Here is a 22,735-nt window from a genome sequence, read left to right as displayed (position 1 = left end):
GTTTCCTAACGTTCAGACGAACACACGTCGGTTGCTTCTAGTGGTACATTTCTAAAGGGATTTTTATAAATATAAGTTACACACAAATATAAATATCGCCCAGTGGTAAGTGATCAATTCAGTAGCCTTTTTCCAAAACCAAGTTGTCCGTTTTGTAGGGTACGAAAGCTAAGGATCAAATATGGATGGCCGTACACTGGAGAGGGGAGGACACTGCAGGTGATTATAGTAACTGGTTTCTTATTCGTCCTATCTTCCCTTCCCCATCATCGACTTACAAACTAACAAGATGTGTATGTTTTCAGGTCTGATAGTCACACCCACGGCGACGGCGGTGTATTTACTTTCCCTTCACTTCCGTTTCGCGGGCTCAGTGGATAATGTAATCCTTCAGGAAATCCTGCTGTATATTTCTGCAACGAAAACGAATCAACAACAAACAGCAACATTCGGCATGAAAAGAAAAACCATAAATGAATAGACTCGACTCTCAAGAGAAACTACGCAACACGCCACACCGTAGAAAGGGGGAAGAGTTAACTACCGCTGGAAAACAAACGGAAAACGGAACGGAACAAAATCGAAACATAAGCGTCAACTGTAGAGAAATCTAACCTAATCTCAACCGTGGCCAAACAGTCGGCCACCAAATGCCAAGGCGCAACACAGGAACACAAACCAAACTTAACAACAACACACTTTGCAACAACGCGGGAAGCCAATGTGGATTCCAACGGAAACGCTAGAGGGGAAAACCAAGCACGTTCGCATTCCTCGCAGCTTCAACCGCAGTGTCGACGAACGGAACGTCCCGTCCCGGAACAGAGGGAAATGATGCAGTACGCACTGCTTTGCTTTTCTGTTCTCTTGGTTTACAGTTCATCGCTTTCTATCTAGCTTCTAGTGGTCAGGGTTTTAAAATATCGTTCATAGTCTGTTCTTTCTTAATCTGGTTGTACAATTCTATACCCTTTCAATTACGCCAACGCTTGGAAATGGCCCGGATAAACCGTAAACTGCTGGTGTTTCTGTGCTATTTATTATGTTCAATATTGCTCTTGCCTTGTTTATCGATAAAGAAGTATCAGAAGGAATTTTCAGTTATTTTGTAGCTTTGTAGGGACAAAGGTTACTAAAAACAATCGTAATTAGGACTTTTTTTTAGAACTTTTAAATAATAAAACAGTTGAAATGAACGAGATCAGGGTCTAGGGCTGATAGGGTTATCCGTGGCATTTCTTCTCTTTGGTAACTTGTAGTTCGCTTTAGGGTTTCCTCCCTTTACCACAGCTTATTGTGGTAAAACTTGAGATCAAAGTGACTCCCGCCGTGCTGGCCACTGCCGTTGGAGTCCCGCGAGTAGACCGACTCGTTGTCGTCGGTGTGGCGCCCACCACCAGCAGCATTGCCGATCGGTCGGTTGATCTTCACCGAGCCGAAACCCTCGTTCTGCTCCTGCTCGAACTCCATCTTGCCGCTCGGCATGACGGCCGCCCCGACACCAAACGAGATGTTCTTCAGCCCCGTGTGCTGCTTGCTGTAGCGGGCCGGCTTCCGGCCGCTCCCGCCGATCACCATCCCGCCGATCCCGGCCGCCGACGGGTGCTCCGGCGTTGCCTGCTGGCTGACAGATTGAGGCGATAGAGAGAGCTCGCGATTGCCGCCGACCCCATCCTCGGGCGGCTGCTCGAGCTCGAGATGGTGCGGATGGAAATCGTACGGGTCTGGGTCGGGGCCCGGTTCGGGAATGTCCTCGTACGACAGCGTTTCCGGCTGGTCGGCGAACTTCACCTCCAGTGGAGGCGCATGGCCTTCCACACCACCACCACCAGTGCCAGCGCTGCCACCCCGAGCGGAGTGCAACTGCATGCGTTGCATCTTATCGGCCAGCGGCTCATCCTCGTCCGGGTTGTGGCCGGCTTGATGGTGGAACTGGCCGTGGTGTGGATAGTGCCCCGCATCCCCACCGTCGATGGAGTCCGTCTCGTACTGCTCGGAATGATGCTGCTGTTGCTGCTGCTGCTGCGACTGATGGTGATGATGATGGTGATCGTGATCAGCATCGTGACCGTTGCCGTTAGCGTGCCCGTTGGCGTTAGTGTTAGTAGCGGTGCTGCAAGAACAGATACCGGAGGGGAGGGAGGAAGCGAAACAAACAGATGTTCACGCGCGGCCAAACCAAACTACCGAAAACACTACCGGTGCGGAGGATGATGATTGACGATGATGATGATGATGAAGAGACTACCGGTGATTAGTTTAAGCGGAAAACAAAGCACTGCTTGGGTCCAAACCATCGAAAAACTAACACACTACAGATTTACTAACTGAAGTGTTTGTAAATTTGCCTTTGAAACTCGACAGGTGGAAGAAATAGGGCGAAAAAAGGAAGCAAATGATTGACAATTGAAAAATCAAAAAGAAGATGCTGTTTCAGCACAAAGCAATGAAATTAAAGTAGGAAGGTGATTCCCCGGCAATGTACGTAGAACATCAAGAATGCTAGCCTACTGTAAAATATTTGATGTTGAATCGTCGAACCTCCAAATTGCAAGAAAAATTGGTGAAGTAGATAATTCATCACTTTCTAGGATCCACCAAAATGATAGCTAGCGGTTGAATGTTTGTAGTAGAGACGACCAGTCGAGGGATACAGGATAAGGTAGGCTGTGATCGCTTTTTCGCATCAGAAAACGAGCGCGAATCACAACAATGCTCGCAAAAGTATGTTTTCGACCGGAAATCGATTTTCCCCTACTTTTACCTGCACCCCTCGCCTGGTCGTGTCTACTACAAACATCTATGCGCCAACTATGATTGCGGTGGATCATAGAAAGCGACGAATTGTCTACTTGACCAATTTTTCTTGCCATTTAGAGGTTTGACGATTCAACATCAAATGCTTTACAGTAGGCTAGCATGGTTGCTAGGTTAGATGTAAAAAGCTGTAACAAAAAATGTAAGAAAATAAACAAAAAACAAAAAAAAAAAACACGAGTGTAACAGGCCAACGATGTGCGAATAAGTTTTATTGCTTTCTTTTCATTGAAACAAATAAATAAACGAAACGAAGGCAAAACCTCTGTCCTTTTTCGAGTGTACCGCGCGAGAAGAAAACTTAACGAGCTGGTGTGATGCTAGACGAAATTAAAATAAGGATAGTTATTAGCGACAAAAAAAAGAGGCTTAAATCAACGGAACCGTCTGGCTAAAGCTTGTTGTTTTTCAATTGCAATCGCATAATAGAAGATGCAATTCTTGAATGGATACGATGGGTCGATTTTTTTATCGTCTAGAGCAGCAGTTCGTTTCGAATCAAAACAGAAAATAAAACCATTATCGCCAATTTCGTCATCACTCTGACACGGGGCAGGAGGTTGTCGTTTGTCCACGTGGTCGGATAATGCGTCCGTGCGTCCGGCAACCGTACCCGATTGCGTTTGTTTATGTCTAGATCGTTTAACGTAAGTGTGCAGGTATCGCAGTGCGTCCGAGGGAGACGTTGTTTTTCTTCTTTAATTTAAATAAACATATCTAATCCACCACGGCATTGTTGGATGGGTAGGATGGTAGTTGCTAGTTCAGTGCAGCGCGGGCTCTTTACGTAAAGTTCCTGCAAATGAAAGTATGGAATGAAAGAAAAAGAAGAAGGGAAACAGAAGAAAAGAATAGAAAATGAATGCGAACGAAGAACCAAAATTAATCCATTACGAACTGATGGCGAAAAGGTAAGCACTAATTAATGAACAATCTAAAGTATATGTTGTAGAAAATGACACGAACGAACATTACTTCCACAAAACAAAGCTCAAGCCCATCTTCAATGAGAGAGGTGCATTTTTGGTAAATTCAATGAGAGAGGTGCATTTTTGGTAAATTAATGTCTTAATTTAAAGAGGGCGTCCTGTTGCCTCGAAATTATCGCATAACCTCCAATATAACAGTGAGGGTGAGGGGGGCGGGAATGTTTTCGTCCTAAGTCCTTGTGCGCCATATTTACCTGTTCGGTTCCGTTGATACTGTCGTAGGGCTGTTGTGAATTATCTGTAAAATAGAGGGAAATATTTTAATTCCAAGTTAACTCGATGTTTAGAACAGTTTGATTCCCATGCATTTTTTGTTTGTTTTGTGCCTAATGGAGGCGCATGATGTTTCACACAGAAAGAAATAAAAACGAGGATAAATTTCCCTTCAACTGGTTCGATTAGGATATAAAAAATATTTGCTTGTTTTAGACACGTGATCTAAATGACACGATTCAAGTGCTGCAGGGTAGCGTGTTGTAAAAGTAGTGTTGTTAATGTTAAAAAATAAACGCATTGATTCGTTTCTCGTTTCTCACACGAAGAAGGTCAGGAAAGCGTAAAGGTTGAGGCAGAATTTACATTCAACAACCGTCAACCCGTCCAGTGAAAGTGAATTTCACTCCTGTCGCATATCCCTGGCATTTACATTCCCAAACACGGGTCAACCACGGACCGCTCTGCCAACTCGTCGAAGTCAATGTCGTTGCATGCGGAATCGAATAAATATACCGCGTTGCATCAAAGCAAAAAACAGGGCAGAAGTTGGAGGGAAATAAGGGCATCCGTTTCAAAAATGGCCACCGTTCCAAGTTTGCAACCACCAACGGTAAGGATTGCATGATGAGTGGCACTTTTCATGTCAAACGGGACGAGGTTTTTCCGCGCGTGTACGAGGATGGACACTGGTCCTTGTTTTTGGTTCGTGGTAAGATTTGTGCTCCGTGATTGCACATACTTTCCAATGTAAATTAATGCAACATAAAGAGATGTTATTATTTTTTAGATTGGGACAATGTATTGGAAATAAAGTTATCATTCAAATTCCCCTACATCGATTGTGATCATTTTCAACTTCGTTTTCCTCCTTCGCAAACTTTTAACGTGGTCATAGACCATCCAATGCAATGCCATCTTCGCATGCAAAACCAAATTGAGCAATCATTGTTGCCAAAGAGCGGGTGAGCCTCAAACCTGACGTGCAAATTATCCTTCACCAACTCCGTGCCGTGAGCTATAATTTTCCTTCCTTCATCCATCGGAATTTCACCCACGAGGGGTTTCGTAGCTTCATGCTTTCGTTCAAGATTTATCGGTCCGGAGAAAGCAAGTACCCGGTTGTCGGAAACTAATCGCACCTAGTAAATCGTATCAAATGCATTCGAGCGCAATAAAGCCAACGATCAGTGTAATAGACCGTCCGGGACCTGGGCCTGCCCGGAAATCCGGAGGGAAGCAAACGATAGCGATCGATCGTGGATTACCTCCGCTCTTGTTGATGGAATCCTCCAATAGTGGTAGTAGTTGGAGGGTGTTAGAAAAACCTTGGCCGTTCTTATCGCGAGGAAAACAGAAACGGAATGCACATGCAACGGAATTACGTGCCAAACATTACAGTTTTATCCTACTTGGGATTGTAAATTTCTCTGTGCCGAGTTATAAGAAAGTGTTCAACTTGTCAGTGAGACTATTTAAAAGTTTGGAAAACAATTTTTGCATAAATTACATTCAACAGAAGCGTCGTTAGAAAAATCACAACGAGCCATTCCCTTTCCGAATGAAAGCTAGCGTGTTAACAAACGGTTAGGTTAGTGGTTTAAACATTCTCGACAAAACCCCACCGGATGAGCTAACTTTTTGTCCTTTCGACCCTCTTTTACCCTCCATTCTCGGTTGACACATATTGCGGCAAAAGTAATCTCCAAGAATACAAAAAGGCCGGGTCGAGGAGAAAAGCACACGACGATTAATGTTTGAACTTTCTGGCATAGTTTTCACCAACACGCCGGAGGGGGGAAAACCCTACTGATAACATCGCGTTTCGCGCAGGACAGTGTGTGGCCAATGCTGCACATTTCACCCTGCGCTGGATTATTAGTGTCACTCTCTAGTGAAGCCAAAAGCCAAAAGCCGTTAGAATGCAGAACGTTCGCTTCGGTTTCACGAAGAGACGAATCCTTCGCGGTCACGCCACGAATGGGACGCCAAGCACGCCAAGCACGTGCGGATCGTGACAGGATTCAGAACGGGAACGGTGGGATGGTGTAGCTGTGTGTGTGTCATTAGAGCGCAATTACCTGGGCCATGCTGCAAGTGGGCCGCTTGGCAGCGTACCGACCGACGGGGGGCTGGGCGACGACCGGCATCGGGGCGACCGGGGAGCGTGTCTGCGAGGTGGACCGGCGCCTCTCTTCGGCGTTGGTCGTCGTGAATGTCGGCCCGAAGAGGTTCGTGTTAGGACTGCGTGTGCGGAAATGGAGGGCGGTGGGGTTTGTATGTGTGTTGTTGAAGGCGATTTTTGGGATCAGCGATGACGATTTAAATCGATCAGTTAACAGGGGGAGGGAGTTGAGGGAAAGGGTTAGAGATACGGCGGAGAAGAAATAGAAGAGGTTTGAATTAATGAATTTAAGATTAGTATCCGTAAATCCCCGTCCTTAGTTTCCCGTTCGTTAACATCCGCTACCAAGAGGAAATTCCTTCAACATTAAGAAAGATTAATTTTTTCCTCATGTTAAAGCAAGAAACTATGCAAACCAACCAAAAACCACACCTACCTAGCGGTGATGTGCATACGGCGGCCATCGATATCGGAAGAGTTTTGCCCGTTGCTGGCAAAGAATCCCTCGTACACGACGAAGTTGTTCATCTGTGGAATCTTCTTCGACAGCCCTGGCGATGATGAAGTGTGCGCAGTCGGAAAACGAAAGAGAAAACGAGTCACGTTAGTGTTCGCGAATGGTTGGCCAGAGGGTTGGTTAACGAAGGATGTGGATACTAGCGTAATTTGTTCGCGTGCTTCCTTTCCTCGATAACGATATAGTTATGTTGAGTTCGATCGTAAAGCTGGCAGGTTTTACCTCGCACTAGATATACCAAGCGGGACTCTTTTATCCCAATTATCCTTTTTATCATAAGTTGTTTCTTCATTAGTCATTGGTGGCATAAGAATTTAAACTCTTTCGTTTCTGCTACCTTATTTTAAATTAATATTCCAAGCGTAATAAATATTTTATGCTGAATGTTTGCTTAGGCCTTGAGAATTCTATCTTTACGTTTCATTTATACTTTACTGTTCAACTTTTCCTTCTATAATCGAACAATCTTGGGGAATAAAAATAATGCAACGGCGCTACAGAAAGCAAAGAATAACTTGAAAGCTTCTCTAACTTCTCTACATCTGTGACCGCTTTAGTGTTCCGGGATATTTATTCCTTTTCGCAGTGCTCGCGCCGGGCGTTTTTTTTTTGGCGTGCCAACCATAAACCCTGCAATGGCTCATCGCGTGACTTAAATGGCTCCGGGTGGAACATGCCCGAGGCCCGAGGCGGAACATCCGGAAATAGGAAGCAGACGAACAAACACAAACGCAGCTCGACCGCGAAAAAGATGATAGAGGCTTGCGATAAAAGCCCGGCTACCACATCCGTCCGTACCGTAGTGTTTCTGCAGAAAACCGAGCAACTTCTCCGACGGCCGGTCGATGGCCAGCTCCTCGGGGCGTATGTTTTCCTCGCGCAGCATATGCTCGAACAGCTCCCGGCCGAGCCCGCCGCGCTGGCGCGACTCGTGCACGTAAAAGTCCAGCACGCACGGGGCCGTCACGTTGACCGTCTCGCCGGACGGATCGAACACGTACAGCGATTTGCGGCCCACCTTCAGGATGCCCACGACGAGACCGCTGGGGGAAAAAAAGCAAACGGAATGAATGACTTGGTTTGGTCCGGTTTCGCTCCGGTGTTATCCATACTTTTTGTCGTTCGGCTCGAACATCAGGTAGATGTGGTGGTCGGAGTTGCGCAGCTTCTGGGCCGTGGTCACCGGCACCGAAAGGCCCTGGGCCTGCGCCGACATCGTGCCGATAAAGTTAATGATCTCGGAAATCTGGGCGGTGGCATCGCTGCGTAGGAAAAACGAAAAACCAGAATTGGAAGAAAAAATTAGGCTGAGTTGATAAAAGGGAAGGGTCTACCTTAAAATTGATGAGAACGCCAGGAAACCATTCCAACAGCGCAGTAATTATCAAAACCCGGGTTCGGGGGGACGAGAATGGGGAAGCAAAGCTGGTCGAGTAATCGAATTTTGATCACCCTTGGCGTGGGGCCGGATGAGAAAAGGTGGAAAACTAACACCTTTCCCACCCCGTGGCAAGTGCTTCCGGCGGCCATAAATCATGCCCGCGCAGTTGGTGGCGTTGTTTGGCCATCCGTTTGATTGAACTCGAAATCGAAACCGAGCGCATGGGTAGTGTTTTTATTTTTTGTTGTACAGTAATTTTACAACCCGACCGCGAGCTCATCGGAAACGTCGCTCGCATGCTAATGCTCATCAGGCAGAAATCGAAAGGGGGACTGGGGGCCACTTCCGGGAAGGAGGGCATGGGAGCAGGTGTTGACGTGTTGGCGCACGGTTCTTTTCCTTCCATTGATTAATGGAACCCGGCGCGAGGAAGCTAGTTTTGGAAAATTGACGACCCGAAAAGCGGACCACGACATTCGTTAACGGCCGGGAATGGCGAAAATTATGTTGTTCGGAAAGTACGTGACGCTAAGGTGGTCACAATATACTACAATGAGTCGCGTCTTTGTAAGGCAACAGGGCAATTTAATGTAGTTCAATGTGCTATTAAATTCCAAGAAAAGCCAAACAGTTACAATCAAAGGGGGGAAAAATGGAGGCGTTTCTTTTCCGTCTGCATCATACCAATTAATTATATTTTTTATTACCAAAACCCAATTTCAACCCCCAGGGGAAAAACACTGTGGCAATAAACTATGGCGTCCTCCAGACGACATTAATTCGACAATGTGCAAATTTGTCAACGGTGTTTATAATTTTGACGATCATAAACCATAACGGACACAATTGGGCGTAACAATAACAAACAATCGAATCAAACAATCGAGGCCTCTAGGGGCCGTTTTGTGGATATAGTTTCTGCCCACTTTCGGCCCACAAAAGTCTCACGGTATCGTGGACTTGGCTTCGAAAGCACTAATTTCTGATGGTTCCATCGTAAATCTGTTTGATTGGGATTGGGAAACGTTAACTAAAAAAACCCAATATGGAATGAGTTCGAGATAAATTGACTGAGGCAAAAGTATTTAAAGGCGGTTTCCGGAACCATAAAGGTTCATTTCGAACGAATCTGAAAATGTGCCCAAAAGTCGGTAAGAAACTGTAAAATTGTTATCTGAACTTTCTGCAATGGAGGTAGCCTTAAAAAATTCTTTTTAAAAGCATTCAAAACTAAATTAAAATCAAATTGTTTCTGGTAAGTGAGATCTGGAAAAAAACTAATTTTTGTCATCTTTTAAAGTTTTAAAAGGTTTTAAAAAAACCTGGAAAAAATCTTCTAGTCGAACAAAAATGTTGGGTGAAAAGAAAAACAAGCAAATGAATGTTAAAATATCTTCAAGAAATTGGAAAATTTTCAATAATCCCTTCGACTGACCTACAATGGAACCTAAGGAAGTAATTTCCATGTCAAAGTGAAAACACAGACGTGGGTATAATTGTTCACCACGTGTTTTTTTTTTCTTTGGAGAATACAATTATCGTAACACATATGAGAACTACTTACAGGGCAACACGGCGGGACTGTGCGGTAAAACCGGTCGGTAGCAGCGAGTTGTTTATCCGGACGATCCGCGACCGGAACAGGGGATGCATGTTGAATCGGAACTCCATGGTTGCGCCGGAATGTTTTCAAACGCGACACAAATCACTTGCAATTCACCAGGGATTGTCCTCTTCGTCACACGGATTTTTATTCTATTTCACTAATTATTTTTTCGCACACTGCATCAAATATCACGGGAAGATAAGAACGAACACTCTACGTTGTTTAGGAAAAGTTTCACGTAATAAATAAGTAAAAAGTAATATCACGACGAGCCAGCCCGGTAACTCGGTTTGTTCCTTCTATAAACGTCTCAATATCGGTACTCGTTTCACTAGCGACAAATTGGAACTGGAAGAAGAGATGAAAAAACGGAAAGAAAAATTGTAACTACAGTGATTTGGTGGGGGGAAAACAGGAGGAAAAACCCTCAAAGTTATTAATGGTTGGAAAAATGAGTTTTCCTCAGGGTGCCCCCCTTCGTTCGGCGGTGGAAAGCGAGCCTCCGTCGCTTCGTCTGTTAGTTGGTCGACTGACTTTACGACCAACCACTCGGAGCAAAGGAAATACAAGGGGGAGAAACCGATTTGGTTTTGCGGTTTGGCGCTCTCGGTTTCGGCCGATGGGTTTTGGCACCGGAGCCGACGGAGGAAAAAACGGGGCAAAAAGGAAAACGACAAACCACACGCGGAAGGAAGGAAATGGACTACCGTTTGCCGCCAGCACTAGGTAGGAGTACGTTGACCTAAGGTTTTCCTCGCTGCCCAGGCCCCTGCCACGGCTGGTGGGGGGGAGAAAATGAAGAAACCATTTTCCACCAACGACGACATTCATGAATATTTAAACCATCGATTTCAATCAACACCAAACCAGCGTCGGTCACGTTTACTATTTTTCTATTGCCACAATTTGACACACGATATCCTCTTCCGAATCCGGGAGTTCATCAAACTTCTCCTCGTTCGAATAAATTGTCCTTGCAGTACATTATCGACCGATTGCACCGTAAGTGTCATTTCACCAATGACCGGAAGCAGTAGCATAAAGAAGCTTTCTTCACAACCCTCCACAATTGCTTTAAAGCCAAAGTGAGTCCAATATCACCAGCTGGTTTGATGGGTTAATTACTTTTTTCTTTTATTACAAGATGGTACTGGCCGCGGATTACGGTTGCACAGCTGGTAGCAGAGGAAAAAGGGAAAGTTTCAAGTTACGATTGAAGCTCATGAAGGCGGTAATACGAATGATGCAATGATTTCCACACGAGTAAGCCAAGGCGAGACGGTTAGCTTTTTTCCCTCACAATGCCACAAACGGACGGAAAGACCTTTGGAGAGAAATGGCCGTACAGTAGGAAGCAATCATATATATTCGTCTTTTCACCATGTTATACGTGCGATAAGTGAAGCAACTTTATAGCACTTTCAACGGTTATAGGGGGTTCTTTGCTCAAGAGAACTCTATAACGATTTTTTTTCCATCGAAATTTCCCATTAACCCAATCAATATCTAAACCTAATTAAACCATCTCTCTCTTGCAAACAAACCAACGGAATATCAAGTTGAAGGAATTTCCTCCCACCGAGCTGGAAAATATCTAGCTGACGAATGGGATTTGTTTGTTTCCCTTCGCCTCTAACTTTACGAAAAAAAAACGACCACCGCGGGTGTTACCCCACAAATGAATGCTCAGGCTTTTCTCCCTCAAAGCAAAGTTTTGGCACCGTTGCTTATTTTTCCTCCGAATAAAATCCGGGGAAAACAACATCGATCGATGGATCGACCCCAAGTGTATATTTGAAGAAAATAAACCACTCAACGCTGGGAAAAAAGAGTGCCTGAAAAGGGAAACACCTTAAGGAACGCCTGGCACTGAAATCTCCAAATCCAAGCCACGATCGATGGCGATGGATATGTTAATTAGTTTGGCAGGTAGAAGAAATCATAAAAATGTGTTTGCTTCAAGCTGGCCGACGCTTGGTCCGAAGCGCAATAAATAGAGGGGTTGATGGAGCCTTTTGCCCGGTGGTGTGAGGACTAATTGTTGTCGTTGGCAACTGGCCCAATCGTCGATGCCCTCCTGCAGGCGCACAGTAGGAAGGTGTAGCTTCAGAATGCGTACACTTGCCGAGGCCTATAAACGCAGTCAAGAGTTTGCTGCGGCTCATCATCGCTAGAGCACGGTGTGTTGTCTATTCTAGTGCCAGCAGGAGTTCCGGTTCTTGTACCACCGGAGCTGGAGACGGCGGGGTTCTCGGGCAGAAAAAACAACTCCACTTTCAGTCCCGGCCCTTTCCAAAACACCGGCGAAACGAGGTCATATTTCGGTCTGCATAGAGCAAGTTCAACCGACCGTCGTCGAGTAGACCACGATAGCAAAAGGGGAACCCAATAGTCCCTCGGAGGGTCGTTGGCGTATTTCCCGAATTCAGGACACCTAGGTTTTTTGGGGTTGATGTTTAGACAGTGTTCGTGTGTTGGATCAGGAGCACCCCGCTCGAAAGAGATCACCGTCGGTTCGTTTTTTCCTTCTTCTAACATGATTTTTAACTGTGCCAATGGGTCTGCAAATCTGGTTCAACTCGAATGGGCGAATGGTAAAGTGTGAAACGGTCACACTGAACGTACCTCACACAGTACCACAACAATAGTACAATGTCTCATCGCTGTGGGATGTGTTGTGGTGAAGCAAAAAAGGAAAAAAAAAGAAAATGCCACCCACTAGCGGAGATATTAGAGTCGCGCTTCTCCGCGCCTGTTTGTGTTTGCTCAGCGATCCGAGACGTCTCCCCGCGTTCGGCTTGACGGAGCGCCACGGAACTAACTGCAACCTGTCGCGTCATCCACCTTTCGCGATGCCAACCTGTCGTTGGCTGCTGCACCGTACCGGAGCCGCCATTTAAGGCCGCGGCGTTCCAGCTGGTTGCCCGGTGGGACTGATTTGATGCAAAGAGTTCAGAAGAGTTCATACCGGTTGCCAAGACTTTCAAGATGATGCGAAAAATAAGAGCCTGCTCAGACTGTAAATGGTGAATCGGCTTGTAAAATGTTTCATCGCCAGCTTGATTGCACTCGGTGAAATCCAATTCTAAATAAATCCTTTGTCCTGGAAATTTTCTTCAGCAATTAATGCCAATGGAAACCAGCAAACACAATCTGAGCTGTAATCTGAGCTGCCAGACATTTGACGAAGAGCTATTTTAAATGCCAATTGAATTTGTTAAAAGAAAGAAATTTAATTGCTTCTAACTCATAAAAATATCCTAAATTAATTGATTTCTTTATAAAAGAAACTTTAAAGTTTACTTTGAAATTTATACACCCTATCCTAACAGTTCCGGAGTATTGCTTGAGCCATTCGTTAGAGATATTAATTGAATATTTATTTCAGTTCCAATTCCATCCATCACAACGAACCATTAACATACATAAGTTGGTGGATTCCATGATCCCTTAGCACCCCTATTTTCTGCCCGCTTATTAGAGAACCATCCATCATATACTGTTTGCCCTTTTTTTGTTAGTCCACTAGTGTGTGGTATCAGTATTTGCGTGGCAAAATCTTAATTGCGTCCAACGGTAAATGAGCGCGGGGAAAAGATTTTTACCGTACTGGTAACGGCCTAGTGGCGGGCTGGTTCGTGGCCATTTCTGCTTGAATCCGCACCCAAGATGGGCACAGTTTCAGTCGGTCTTCCCGATCGGGGGAAGCAACGGTAAAAGAAAATCTTCACCAACACAACCACACGTTGGACGATATTGGGGTTTGTTGTGGTTGTTTTTTCTTCTCCAGTGATGAAATCATCTGTGAGAATGCGAACGCGAAGAAGCATGGGAGGAGTATGCGGTTTACTTTTCATTTCATCTATGGCCGAACTCCGATTTCTGCAGGCAGAGAAATTTCCTACGTGAGGAAATAGTGTTGTTTTGAAGCGGCGATGGGAAAAGGGTCTCGCACATCGCATTCGTTGTTATGGAAAATTATTCCACGGTGACTTTTCAAAGCATGCTCTTGGTTTCCTTACATTTTTACACTAAATTGAAACAAGACTGCTTCGATCGAAATTTGTACGTTTCGTTTTTGCTAATGTTGGCTTAAAAGCCTATGGGGTGATCTCTGATTACTTCCTTCGTCGAAATCCGTGACAACAAAGTTACCGGCAGACACGTAAGTTTTACAAATTTGCCCTCCTTTCCTCTTCTACTCATCCGTCTGTCGGCTGTATTACAACGACATGGTGATTTATAGTAGCTCCGTTTGCGCAACACAAATAGTACAACGTACTGCAAAGCTTCCGTGGGCAAAATGGAACATTTGCGACAATTCTCGCCGGTTGTCCAACTTCTACCATCATCGTCACGACGTTCAGCGTCTTTTTCCCTTGCTCGATAAACAGCAACTACATCGCGACAGCCGGGCGAGGTATGAATACCGGTGGGGAAGCATATTTATTTTCCCCTTCACGGTGACTCCTTTGAATATGAGTCACCGTCGTACTTTGTGTAGCTCACATACTCGGGTGAAGTCATCGAAGGCTTCCCTTTGGCTGATTGAAACCCGATTCCTTTCGTCCTACAAGGAAGAAGATTGGAAAAATATAGAAGAATCCTTGGGGCTTCGACGCAGTTCAAAGGCCGGTTTGCAGAAATTTTAAACCATGTTTGATTCCTCAGTAACAATATTGCAATGAAGACATACAAAACTCGAACCGGTCACACTAAACCACAGGATACGTCTAACAGGGAAACGCCAAAAACTAAAAAGGATTCAAGCTGCTACCAGCTGGGAAGGGGATTTTCACGACGCCGAGTTTTTCGCCCGCACCAATGGGTTTTCCGTCGTCTTAGCGCCCGGTTTCCTTTGGTTTGCTGTTTTCTTGTTGCGTTTGTCGTTGTTGCTCTTGTTGTGGCAACAGGGGAGCCCGTATCGCACCACCGAGAAAGCACAACATCCACCGGAATCAACACAACACACAGCGGCACAGAAACACACGACGCATTCGCACAGAACACACCGACGTTGCGACACGCGATTTGGTCGGGCAAAAAAGTAAATAAAATAAAGCTGGACTGACAATTCGTGGGTTGCTTCGATGGTTGCGATAAAATTTGCCCTCCTGGCAGGGGAATTCGTTCGTTTCGTTGGTGGTAGTGGCAAGAGTTACTGCACCCCCTTAAGGGAAAGTAATTGGAAGTACAGCTAGGCGCACTTAAGGTACGGTTACAGGCTTTTTGTTTGTTTCTTGCACCGTCCGAAGGATTAACTGCATAACACTTCACAGCTTCACGCGAGGTCACTTTCAACGGCTTCCATATGTACTAAACGAGGCAAAACAACAAAACACCACCACAACCGTGCAGCTCGCGAACAAACGCGGCGATAACTAACCTTTCCGTGGGACGGTCGATTACAATCTGATCATAAAATTCCGCGGGCCACGTTCACGAACCACACGCCAACAAAAGGCAACCGGAGAAAGAGAGATCCGCGGTTATTGAGCGAGATTGTGTTTCGTCTCCCGCTCAAAGCAAACCATGCTCCACGTTTGCTTCGACTAACATTTTTCAAACGTGTCGCTGTGTTCCCCCTGCACTGTGGGACGCCTCGATACAAAATGGGGAGAGTTAAATATTTTTTTCTACATTTTAAATTTTGCTAATGTATGGTGGGAACTATGTCATGACATTATTGGAATGATTCTTCGTTTTTTTTTATATTAAAAATACCATGCTGATAGGACACTGGTGGCATCCCTCCAGTATTGCTCCACTCGGCCCAACTACCTTCTTCGGGACTACGAATTGAAAGTTTCTGTGTTTTGAATTGATCGGAGGTTCTTGATTTGATGGCTAGACATTTGTTCCTACTTGTTTCTCATAGTGCGAGGAACTTGGATAAATTTCACTCGCACAGCAGCGACCATTGCTCCCGGCGCCTGCGGAGAATAGAAGACTCCCCACAATAATGGGGAATGCTCCAAAATGGGCATTTATTCGCTCTCAGGAGATGGAACGAGAGGAAGAGCAAGAAAGACATAAAGAAAGGGAATAAGAGAACGGGTTAGAAAGGTAAGGTTTACCGTAATGTAGCATTAGATGGAGCATACAGTGCTCCATCGTGTACGACGTACGGGAATGTTTTTTTTTCATCTTTTTTCAACGTTTGTTAATTTTGGAATGGCCATAGCGGAGGGTGTTGCTATCGTCTACTGGTAATTTCAGCTGATATCAACCAAACCAATCCTAACGCAGCGACTCGACGATAAAGGCAACGTTTTCCTACTCCTTTAAGAATTTCATGTTAAATTATGTGATAAGTAAGCAAACCATAAATAATTGTTGATTATTTTTAACGTTTACAGCGGGCTTGCTCTTGTGCGCTTTGTACAGCGATCGAGTCATCAATTTGGCTTCCAATTTCCGAGCAGCATTATTGGACGGAACCGGTATCATGAAACGTGTGCAGATTGATCCCGAAGGCTACGCTTACGTCATTCCTGTGATGGTTGGTGGAGAAAAAAAACTACCCCAACGAAGAAAAGACCATTGACAGAGTCGTTTGTACACCCGCCTCGGCTTCGGCGATCATGGAAAGTGCATGGACGAAAAAAAACCGGTTTGGTGTTCGAAAAAGAGTACAACATTGGCACAATCGTACGTATCCGTCTCTTGTGGATGCATGCCGGTTCAGCTCCATGTTGTGGTCACGACGAAAACCGGAAGACCCGCTGGAACATCGTGATGGGCCGAAACGGAGGGCAAACAGGCCAAGGCCACAGCGTCCAGTCCCCTACAGAGAATCGCGGGCACGATCATCCAGATCATCTATGGCAATACAAGGCAAGGGGATGCTTCGAGTAAAATGAACCAAATATGGGGTGGCTTGTCTTGTGTATGCAACTCTCATGAACAGCGGACAGACCTGGTGGGTGTAACCAGCTTTTAGTGGAACTTAAATCCAACCGTATCGCGAGCAGGGAGTCGCGTGCCTGAATCATCCCGATCATCCTCACCCACGCCAACAAACATCGGAAATCTAACGACGAAACTTGCATACCCAAATGCCAAACGTGACACTCGCAGAACCCCATGATCGAGGTCTAATCTTATTTTGCACCATAGCGGAGACGTGATCGTGATGATGTGTCTCCATCATCATGGGGTAATAAATTTTACATTAGCATGTTTGCCTTTTCACAGTAGGAGTTAATCTCCGTGATGGCAGTTGAATTACCTTTAAAGGAATTTTGGCCGCGTGAAAGATGAGCGATAGGAAATAAGAGTCTCCATCATCGTGGAAATGTGTTTCCAATGGTACGAATTAGAAATTCTAATTTAAAATTATTATAAACCCTCCCATCGTGTTGGTTTATTTGACTTAATGATCGGGAATCCGCATGGAAATTTAAACTCGTGCTCATTTTCTTCTCAAATCAATGTAATTTCCTACTGAAAAAAAGTAGGTCATCTTTTGTCTATCCTGCACTTTAAGTGAACAAAATCGTTTTGAATGGAAATTGGGTTTCTTCATGTTTGTTTGTTAAATTGTATCCCTACCCTATTGACCTCAAAAAACAAGGATTGAGAGAAAGTGATCCGTGATAAGGCACGCTTCTCCGAAGAACCACGCCTTGCCGTTACAAGCCAGGGCAAATTCCCCCTATTGCGAAAGTAAGAACAAGCTGTTGTGTATTGTTTCGTGAAGTCACAATTGCTTCACGATTGCCGTTACTTCCTTCCAAGATCTTGAATCGAGTTTACGAGAAACTTCTCCGCTGCTCTGGACAAGGTGAGCTAGGTCCGCACGCTGCGTGGATGTATTTTAATCGCGGGAAGAATGAAAACACCAACCGTTTAGGGGATTCCAACCACTTTCCGGGGCTGTGTGAAGCGGCCAACAGGCTTCGATTTAACACCAAAGGCGTTAACGAACCGGAATCGGCAAAGGCAAATGAGTATCGGTCGCGTAAGGGCTACGGGATGTTGAAAAATACTGAGTAATGTCTTTTGGTTTCTGTGGAAATACTCCACCCTTGGATCAAACACCAATAGAGGAAAGCAGCAAGAAAACACGTGTTGTCTCTTTGAAAGTCCAGTAACAATAATTTATTTCATACAGTTTAAGTTACGTTGACAGCCAAATGCAGTGCTGCCAACTTTAGTTCTTTTCTCCCCAAGGTTTATACGCAGAGGTATTCACCCATTTCCAACACTCCTCCTGGGTGAGTACCAACCTTACTACTTTGCAAGTATTGTAACACGCGCTTTTTCGCACTACAGTCACTGTTGTTAGGCTGACTGGCTTTGCGTCCCCTGTACAGTGTTATGTCTTCGAACGGTTTGCTTCCTTCATTTTCCGCTGTGTACCCTGGATCTATTGGAGTTCTTGGCACGTTCGACAGTCAACTCATCTTCGAGTCTGTCGACTTCCTTCTGCAACTTCTGAACGGAACGTTCAGCGAATTCAGCGCGAGCTTCAGCCTCCTTGAGACGCTGATCCAACACTCTCACTTGACCACCGTACGATTCCTCCCGTTTCGTTGCCTTTTCTTCCGAAACTTCCAGCGACTTCAGGTTGTTACCGACAACGCGGAGTTCCTCCTCAAGCTCGACGATCTTGCTTTCGTTCATCTCGACCTTCTCCTCCGAACGCTTGAGGTCCTGTTCCATGAGCACTAGTTTTCTGGCCACCTCTTCATATTTTTTGTCTGCATCTTCTTGCTCTGATGCTCTCGGTTGTGACGGGGTCCCTTCATTCTTGTTGTCACATTCAAACGAAAGATCTTCGTCACTCTCTAATACAGGATAATTCAAAACATGTCGCTCCTCCTGTTTCATTAGGTTCTTTGTTGCCGCCTGTTCCCCGCAGGGGTCTCCGTATTCGCCTGGCGTCGGACGCTCCATAGGACTACAGAGATCCGTGTGTATGATGTCCATTGGTCGCTTAGATTTCCGCTCTAGAACCTGCGGAAAGGGCTTCCGAACCAGCTTTCCCAGCATGCAACACTCACACACCATCCGCTCTCGGCAGTTTGTCATTCTTACTCCGTCAACTAGCCCTTTATTCACCATCGTGTTCACAGCCTGCATGTCACGGTGTCCCATTCGCCGGTGCCACGTGTGTTGGCAGTCTACACCATGATAACGCGTTGCTGTCATACACGTTTCCACCACCTTTAGCTTATATTGGTTGCCAACTAATATACCAACAGCTACGGTGGTATTTTGTGCTTTTATTTCGCAACCTTTTCTTCCGAATGCTACCGAGAAACCTTTTGCTGCGAGCTTTCTTACAGATATAAGCCCACCTTCTAGCGCTGGAACTAACAACACGTTTTCCAGTGTGATGGCCACACGTTGACCATTGGCGTTCATGCCTACAATCACACCGTTCCCAATTCCGGTCGATTTTGTTTTCGTTCCATCTGCTAGAGTCACATCACCCAAAGGTTCTCTTTTAAATTCGGCGAAAAACTCAGGGTCATTCGTCATGTGACAGGTACAACCACTGTCAATCGTCCATGCACCTGGTATGACGTCACCCGCTATGAAGCACACAGCTCCAACAACCGCCGCCTGCTTCTCCTCCGACGAGCGTTCGCCTTTCATTTGAACCTGTTTCGCTTTCGGCTTGAAACTCTTTTCACTGCCGGATTGCGCCAGAAATTTGCGGCAGTTTTTCTTTAAGTGTCCAGGTTTCTGGCAAAAGAAGCACTTCCTTTGCTCGCTCCGTTCTGTCATTTTTAACACCATTTCTTTTTCTGAGACGTCATTAGAATTGGAACGTTTCTGGAACTCGTCCCGCAACCGCGCAGTTACCAGATCTAAGGTTAGATCCTCCTGCGGCCGATTCTCTAATGCAGTAACGAAACTGCTGTAAGACGGTGGGAGACTGCGTAGCATCATAATTATGCGCAGCAGTTCGCTGAGCTCTACCCCGGCGTTGTCAAGGCGCTCAAACAAGTCCTCAAATTCCTCGAGGTGCCTCTCCACGTTACCGCCTTTACACAGGTTTTTGGAACATATCTTTTGAAGCAACATTACCTGATTACCAATGGTGGCTTTTTCGTGGTAAGCCTGCAGGTTGCGCCACATGTCACGAGCCGTCTTGCTTTTCTTTATAAAGCGAAGTTGACTATCTTCAACAAGAAGGGAAATCGTCGCTCGCGCCTTGACGTCTTTCTTTTTCCAGTCTGCGTAATCATCATCATTTTCTTCCGGCTTCGGTAATTCTATCATGTCCCACAATTCCTCGCGTTCCAGCAAGGACTGCATGCGGAACCTCCATGTTTGATAATTACCGTTCCCGAGCTTCGCAAATGTTGCCTTCCAACCGTCCGCCATTGTTACTTTTTCTTTACACCGTTTCTCTTCAGGAATACCACAAATGCACTTCCTGGAAAACCTTGTCCTCAACCAAAAACTTTAACACACGCTCCGAAGCACTGGGGCTGGGCCCATAACCTGTTGAAAAATACTGAGTAATGTCTTTTGGTTTCTGTGGAAATACTCCACCCTTGGATCAAACACCAATAGAGGAAAGCAGCAAGAAAACACGTGTTGTCTCTTTGAAAGTCCAGTAACAATAATTTATTTCATACAGTTTAACCGTCACCCGTTCAACCGCCTACCCGGGTAGTTTTTGGAGTTTTGTTTTGTTCTAACTTTTGATTGGATTGACGTATCGGCATGAAATTTTTAGAATGCCTAGAAAAACTCATTTTCTATCGTTTTGCTTGAGAAAAAAAAATTTCCAAGGAATTTAAATAATTTTTATTTGCGTTTTTCGGTTGATACCCCTCAAACGTTCAACCGGACTACCCGGGTAGTCCATACATTTTGTATGGGAGATTCCATTTTCCTGTGCTTAAGACTTAATAACTTTTTATCTAGACGTCGGATCGATTTGAAGTTTTCAATGAAGATACTTGAGAGTGTTTCCAAAAATATTGTATAATTTTTATAATTTTTAAAATTCATTAATTATGTTAATTTGAGGTTCCAAAAAATTTCACCATTCACATTTACAACCATTTATCTGTGTAGTTCATATATTTGACAAAGAAGTTTGCTTTTTCTATATTTTAGTACTGATATATTTGCTCGTAGATACTTAACTACTTAAATGTTTTTGGAAAATTGCATAAAATATTGTTAAAATTAATAAACTCTCAATCGCTTCATGCTATCTTCATGCTTCAACTGGGAACAGAGTTTTGTCCGTTATTTAATTCGTTTTTCGTCAGAAATGCTGTTCCTAGTAATTCTTCTATAAGTCTGTTCGGTTTTATCTATTCTAAGGATTGATATTTTCCATAACGCTCACTTTTACTTAGCTTTTGTTGTACTTTGAATCACACACATAGTCGACTAAAAGCGGATTAATAAACGTGTTTGTGGCGCACATTTTCTGAAAAAAAATGGTTGTGTAGCATACTTGTATTTAATATTAGATTAAGATTTGAATGCCTAAACGTAAGGCATAAATGTTTAAATTATCGAATTCGTGTTTTCGAATGAAACAATCCTTCTTGAACATTGAACATTTCTAAAAGACTTTTGGAAAAAAAATTGAATAAATTTCTGAAAATTTCAAGCAATTCAGCTTCAATGATCAAAGATATGTATACTGAAATACAGAAAATGCAAACTCCTATCTAAAATGTTGAAGCTACACAGGTTTGGGTCATAGATGTGAATGGTGAAATTTTTTGGAACCTCAAATTAACATATTTAATGAATTTTTAAAATTATAAAAATTATACAATATTTTGAGAAACACCCTCAAGTATCTTCACTGAAAATTTCAAATCGATCCGACGTCTAGATAAAAAGTTATTAAGTCTTAAGTACAGGAAAACGGAGTCTCCCATACAAAATGTATGGACTACCCGGGTAGTCCGGTTGAACGTCTACGTATGTAGGTTTGGTTGAACGGGTGACGGTTAAGTTACGTTGACAGCCAAATGCAGTGCTGCCAACTTTAGTTCTTTTCTCCCCAAGGTTTATACGCAGAGGTATTCACCCATTTCCAACACGGGAGAGTTCTCCAAGATCAGCCGGTTCGCCGAATATGGCCGGATGAAGGTTGTCGGCGTCTCGACGGTTTTGAACGACGTGAAACAAACCGGAAGATCGTGGGGCGCGTTGGCGAATCATTGCCCCTCCTTGATTGTCCCTGCCTGTATACAAGGCAAGGGCCAAAGATGGTCATTCACGGGGTTGAGAATTTTTCTAGAAAAATCTCGTGCCAAGTAACCGACGGAGGAAACTGCTTGAGGATTAAGGGGGCTTCGGGTGAACGCGTTTGGGTTATATTTAAAAAAAAAATGATCGAATGATCCGACAGATTAATAACGCGGTCAAACGCCCAACATTCTTAGATTGGCGTTTTCAGCGGGAATGACCCTTCGACACGCACGCTTTTATACGCACTCTACCGAACCGTTCGCTGTTTCATCGTATTTTCCCCGCCTCTTTTCCTGGTACAGGGAAAAATCAATACGCATCGCACGCTAGACATCTTTCCGGGCGACCGCGGAACGCCAGACGAGGCAGAAGAAAATTCGTCTCGTCATCGCCGTAGGCTTGTTCTTGTTCCAGTTTTGATTCCTTCGCTCTCTTGGGTCTCTCGCACAGCTGGAGGGAAAAACGTCTGCGCCACGCGAGATTTTCCCGCAGCATCCAAGTAGGCTTGAAAACTAACATGGCTGCCGTGGAGCCGGCGAAACCAACCAGACACGAGAGGGTTTCCACCGCAAAGGAAAAATGCCTCTACATGTTTTTCTCTTGCTGATGACGAGTTAAACAAGTCACGGGAAATTCACGTTTCGTGTGCCGATGAAAAAATACCCGTTACCAACAACGCATGAGGTTGCTAACAAGGAAACGACTCACAACAACCGACGCCAATGATTGGGCAAAAAATACTTACATTCTTCGACTGCGGCACGTGTTGTAGACGCTATTTTTACTCCAAAATTCCGGCTAGGAGCACTTTGAGCGCCGACTCATTCCTCCAATAATGCCGTATGACCGATTGATGCTGAATGATATATTCCTTTCCAACCAAAAATTTCCCAATACTTTC

The 22,735-nt window shown here is 44.8% G+C and overlaps 1 protein-coding gene across 1 annotated transcript; it reads right to left on the bottom strand.

Moving 5' to 3' along the window:
* Positions 1–1,281: 1,281 nt before the first annotated feature.
* On the bottom strand, positions 1,282–22,616 carry LOC131287164 (alpha-tubulin N-acetyltransferase-like). The gene is made up of 8 exons (XM_058316192.1): positions 22,580–22,616; positions 9,607–9,996; positions 7,774–7,923; positions 7,460–7,704; positions 6,581–6,695; positions 6,101–6,263; positions 4,001–4,044; positions 1,282–2,113 (listed from the first exon to the last, which is right to left on the bottom strand). Exons 2-8 carry the CDS (start codon positions 9,711–9,713, stop codon positions 1,282–1,284), a joined length of 1,656 nt encoding a protein of 551 aa, XP_058172175.1. The 5' UTR covers positions 9,714–9,996; positions 22,580–22,616.
* Between the last annotated feature and the right edge of the window lie 119 nt (positions 22,617–22,735).

This window comes from Anopheles ziemanni, chromosome 2, assembly GCF_943734765.1.
Source record: "Anopheles ziemanni chromosome 2, idAnoZiCoDA_A2_x.2, whole genome shotgun sequence".
Lineage (NCBI taxonomy): Eukaryota > Metazoa > Arthropoda > Insecta > Diptera > Culicidae > Anopheles > Anopheles ziemanni.
Note: the sequence above shows the minus strand (reverse complement) of the source record. Positions and strands in the feature narration are given on the sequence as shown.

Excerpts from the sequence above, each read along its gene's own strand:
- LOC131287164 (XM_058316192.1), bottom strand. The coding sequence starts at position 9,713 with ATGGAGTTCCGATTCAACATGCATCCCCTGTTCCGGTCGCGGATCGTC. Across the intron at positions 6,264-6,580 it reads CGTATGCACATCACCGCTAG|TCCTAACACGAACCTCTTCG; the intron begins GTAGGTGTGGTT and ends CCGCACACGCAG. Across the intron at positions 2,114-4,000 it reads GTATCAACGGAACCGAACAG|CACCGCTACTAACACTAACG; the intron begins GTAAATATGGCG and ends CTGTTCTTGCAG.